The sequence below is a fragment of the Lolium rigidum genome, chromosome 4, assembly GCF_022539505.1.
Source record: "Lolium rigidum isolate FL_2022 chromosome 4, APGP_CSIRO_Lrig_0.1, whole genome shotgun sequence".
In the NCBI taxonomy this organism is placed as follows: Eukaryota; Viridiplantae; Streptophyta; class Magnoliopsida; order Poales; family Poaceae; genus Lolium; species Lolium rigidum.
In genome coordinates, this window is record NC_061511.1 from 174,333,088 (window position 1) to 174,338,175 (window position 5,088).

A 5,088-nucleotide genomic window follows, 5' to 3' on the forward strand; every position below is an offset into this window, starting at 1 on the left:
AGATAAAACACGAAAAAATTTAAAAAAATTATAAATGATCTTTGCTCCCACATCCGAGATAAAATGATCTTTCTTCTAATGCTTCCATCTTTCCAATTTGTTGGTCCATTATCTCGAAAACTCCTATTCTCCGCTTGACACGGGAGCGATCGAACCTCCCGCCTGAAGCCCTTCATTCTGGCCCGTTCCAAATGTGGCCCAATAAAAGGGTATTGTTTCTCTTTTTTCCTTTTTTTCCTTTATGTTTAGATTTAGAAACAAATTAAATTTTAAAAAATGTTTAAATCCCCACAAAAATTCTGACCTGAAAATAGTTCATGTCATAAAATCTTTAAATCTAAAAAATGTAAAAAAATTCAAATTTGAAAAAAGTTCATAAAAACTGACCGGCAAAACCAGAAAGCCTAAGAAAACTAAAATCTCATAAACCCGAAGACATCCAAATAAATCCGACCAAAACCGACTACACTTAGAGGTCGTTTGGTATCCATCATTTGAGCCTGGAATCCTAGAATTCATTCTTCAAAATGGTTCATGGGGATGGGCTGTTTGGTTGCACGGAATTTGGTGTTACCATTCTCATTTAGAAATTCACAAAAAATGACACGTGTAATCATGATCCGGAGAAGCCTGTCATTCACAATTCCTGGCAAGCAAACAAATTCAATATTGGATTGGACGAGTCATTGGACAATTCCTGTGATAACTCAAACAAGTGTCCATTTCTGGAATTACAATATAGAATGAAGTATGAATGCATGTATTCATTGATACAAAATAAACTCATACAATGCCCATAATGAAATACTTGGCAGTCAAACGACTTCTTAACGTTTAATTGGCCGGCCCAATCATCCGTCCATTTCAGCCTTCTTGGCCTATTAAGGCGAATAGGGATTGGCCATTATCCGTCGTTATTTCGTGTCCCAGCCTTTTCGGCCTATTAAGGCCCATCACAGTGTCCTCAGCCAGATAGAAACCACAAAGGGTTTCCCGGACGAGCAAAATCGAGGCGCCGCCGACGCCAATCGCCTCACGCCTTCGTCGCCCGCTGCTCCTCCCTAGGTTTTCTTGGCGCTGCTCCTCCCCGGCGACGCCTCCGCGCCCGCTCGTTGTCCTCCTCCGCCTTCCGTGACTCCGTCCGAGCTCTTCGCCGTCCTCCGTCGCGCAGCTCGCCAAGTCGTCGTCGCAGCTCCCCGGCAGGAGGTCCGCCGCCGTCCTGATCCGGCCGGTTTCGGTCGTCGACGCCGTCTTCGTCTTCCCGGACAAGGTGCTACGTTTACCCTCTCTTGCTTCCCCCTTTCTCGCTCACCGAGCGAGGACCGCACGCCTACATCTGTCAAGCTAGGGTTTGGTCGTTAGAGGCGGAAATGGGTGGGTGACGCGTCGAGTAGGTGACGCTTCTACCGGGAAGATCTGTCTTTGGTTCATCCGTTCCTAGTTTCTCGCAGGAAAAACGAAACTGGGATACCTAGGTTGCGTCATGGCTAGTTGTATTCATACGGGTTCATGGGTACACACTTTATCAGAGAAAATTTCTCCTTCAGTGATCCATCCTGCTGTTAATTTTGAAGTATTAGCTGTTTATGTATGTTATGCTCATTCTCGCATACTTCCTCTCGGTTCCAGCAGAAATTTCTTGCAGGATTTTCATAAATTGATGCTTGGAGTATGTGGCCTTTGTGCTTTAGTTCCTCTAGATTTATGTCTTCCCAGCATGATATCTTTTGTCTTGGTTGTGCTTCTGTAGTCTTTGACCTGGCACATACATCTTATATTATAGGTCAATGAAGTATAGTAATTTGACCTACAACTTTATACTGTGCGAAAACTGCATTGCAGGAGTTTGTTTCTTGCCAAGGCACTAACACGAACCTTACCATTTGATATGTTACACCGTAGGGGCTTCCCCTACGGTTCCACGGTAAAAAAAAAACCATTTGATATGTTGTTATGTAGGCAGCATATGTTTTCCCTTCATAAATCTTGTGTCGTCTTTAGTTACAAATGCCAGGTGAAGTGTTGAGAAATTGTTTTTTATGTTTGTTTCGTCTAGTCACATGTGCAAGTGCTGTAGTGCACAATATTACCATTCGGTTCATCCATTCCTAGTTTCTCACAGGAAAAACGAAACTGGGATACCTAGGTTGCATTATGGGCTTATGGCTAGTTATATTCATATGGGTTCATGGGTACATACTTTATCAGAGAAAAATGCTCATTCAGTGACCCATCCTGCTGTTAATTTTGTAGCATTAGCTGTTTATGTATTTTATGCTATTTCTCACATACTTCATGTCGGTTCCAGCAGAAATGTATTGCAGGATTTTCATAAGTTGATGTTTGAAGTATTTGGCCTGTGCTTTAGTTCTTCTAGATTTATGTCTGCTCAACATGACCATTTTTGGGCAATTATTTTGAACCGGAGGGAGTAATTTTTTTCTTTCTTTGTGCTTCTGTAGTGTTTGACCTGGCCCATATATCCTATATACGTCAATGAAGTATAGTAATTTGACCTACAACTTTATACTGTGCAAATACTGCATTGTTGGAATTTGTTTCCCGCCTAATACAAACCTTACCATTTCATATGTTGTTATGTAAGCAGCATATGTTTCCCTTCATAAATCTTGTGTCATTTTTTAGTTAGAAATGCCAGGTGAAGTGTTGGGAAATTCTTTTTATGTTTGTTTCGTCTATTCACATGTGCAATTGCCATAATGCACGATATGAGGCTACTCATTCATTGTTGGACTTTCGGCTAGCTTGGCTTGGCTGTGTTTTTATAGAGCACCCTATTTCCCTGGTATGTGAAATTTGGAAACTAGGAATCATGATTATATTGCACAACAGGCACATACCTTCCTCCTCCCACATACACTCTTTAGCCTTAAGTTTTTCCTCAGGTGTAACAGTAAGCATCTTTCAACTTCCTTGCTTATTTTAACTTTACTCTTTAGATGGGGTTGGTGCAGTGTTTAAACTGCTATTGTCTGATGTTGCATGGTTACTTGTGCAAACTATTACTGTTCTTTAGTTTCTAATTATGATTTTTTATTTGTTTCCAGGTACCCAAAACTTGTAAGATGGCGGATGAGGAACATGCTCAATCTTCTAGGAAGAGGGTTGCAGATAAACAAATCAACAAGGACCATCCTGAGCCTGATGATGACTCAGGGGATGAAGAGACAGGAACATTTAAGAAAGCTAGTGAGGAAGTGATGGCGACCCGGAGGATTGTAAAGGTACGGCGCCAGCAGCCAGCGCCAGCTCCTTCTACCAATCCTTTCTCTGCACTTAGATTCACCCCCAGTGATTCTAGTGTTCAAGCAAGTATCCCTGTCTCGGTGCCTCCACCTTCTGATGTCATGACGGCAAATGTAGAGGACAGTTGCACAAGTGAGAAAGTTGATGAGGGCAGCAATGGCACTGGGAAAGATGCGTTATCCACAGAGGACAAGAATACAGGTTCTACTGAGGTAGCAGAGATTCAAAAGGTTGAAGCGGCCCTGAAAGAGTCAGATGGCAAGGAAGAAGACACAGTGGATGGAACTGTTGAGGGCAAGGTGGTTGTTGGAGAACCCAAGGAAGATAACGGCAAGACATCTGGAATCGAGAGCGAAACAAAAGATAGAGATGCTGAAGAGAAGAAAGCAGCAGATGAAGCTGGAGTTGAAGATAAAATCGTCAAGGATGATGCTGAGAAGAAAGATGAAGCTGAATCAGGGACCAAGGACAGATCACCTGAGCAGAAGGATGGCGATAAGCCGGCACCTCTTTTCTCATTTAAGAATCTTTCAAGTGGCCAAAATGCTTTCACAGGACTGGCCGGAACAGGATTTTCAGTCTCATCATTCTCATTTGGCTCAGGTTCTAAAGAAAGCTCAGATGCTCCCCTGTTTGGCCTAAAGAGTGATGGCTCTTCATTCCCTTCTTTCAACATTGGTGCCATGAACAATGGAAGTTCTGCCCCAGCGCTGGCCACTGCAGCAGATGCACCAAAGAAATTTGCTATGCCAGAGGGCCCAGTTGAAACAGGTGAAGAGAACGAACAGGCTGTATTTACTGCTGACTCTGCAATATACGAGTACCTGGATGGTGGCTGGAAAGAAAGAGGAAGGGGTGAACTTAAGCTGAACATCCCAGTATCTGGTGGTGAGAGATCTCGGCTCGTGATGAGGGCCAAGGGCAACTATCGGCTGATCCTGAATGCAAGCCTCTACGACGACATGACGCTGAAGGACATGGACAAGAAGGGCGTGACATTTGCTTGTATCAACAGCATTGGCGAAACACCAAGCGCGCTCACTACATTTGCTCTCAAGTTCAAGGACACTGGCATCAGGGAAGATTTCAAAGCTGCGGTGGAGACGCACAAGGCAAAGAAGGCTTCGGACGCGCTGAAGACACCTGAGAACTCCCCGAAGGCATCTGATGAGTAAAACCACCATGGTCATTCGTTTTGGTGTGTATGTGTCGGAGGAAGGAGCTGAGATGCTCCTTTTTCTTCCGGAGTCTGGAGTTAAAACATGTCTTTGTTCTACTGGAGTCTTGAGTTAAAACATGTCATACCTATGTCGCCTTAAGATGCAGTTGCATACTCTTTCATGTCTGTTTCGCAACGGTGGGTAGTCTGTTGAACTATTAATTAAAGTCAGAGTCTTAGTAACTGGAGATGAGACTCTTTTCAACTACAGACGCAATCATCCTGTTGGCTATATTTAGTGATGTCTATCTACTGTGTTATGTATGTATGTATGTATGTTCTCCCTGCTTGCGCTTTTCTCATCTATTCACAGCTTGGGCTGCTGCATTCCGCAGATTTGCTATTTCTTCAGAACATATGCGCTAGCCAGCTGCAATCTGGATGGCTGTTGACGTTGGACAATAATTTTCCTTTCCTTCGGGCTGTTCTATCTTCGGATGCTGGTGCAGTGATTCTACAAGGTATCTAATCATACACAAGTGTGATTGTTTTCTTGCGGACTTATTCAGACACAACCTATGATACCCATCAATCCCTTGGCCTACTATGTCAGAGGATGGTAAGGCCTACATGCACACAATGATGAATGGTGGCAGCTTCAT

At 43.4% G+C, this 5,088-nt stretch overlaps 1 protein-coding gene across 1 annotated transcript; it reads left to right on the forward strand.

The window, feature by feature from the left end:
- The first annotated feature begins 1,035 nt into the window (after window positions 1–1,035).
- LOC124706367 (nuclear pore complex protein NUP50B-like) lies at window positions 1,036–4,734 on the forward strand. Its single transcript, XM_047238036.1, has 2 exons — window positions 1,036–1,270; window positions 3,069–4,734. Exon 2 carries the CDS (start codon window positions 3,087–3,089, stop codon window positions 4,440–4,442), a length of 1,356 nt encoding a protein of 451 aa, XP_047093992.1. The 5' UTR covers window positions 1,036–1,270; window positions 3,069–3,086; the 3' UTR covers window positions 4,443–4,734.
- The last annotated feature ends 354 nt before the right edge of the window (window positions 4,735–5,088 follow it).

Excerpts from the sequence above, each read along its gene's own strand:
- LOC124706367 (XM_047238036.1), top strand. The coding sequence starts at position 3,087 with ATGGCGGATGAGGAACATGCTCAATCTTCTAGGAAGAGGGTTGCAGAT.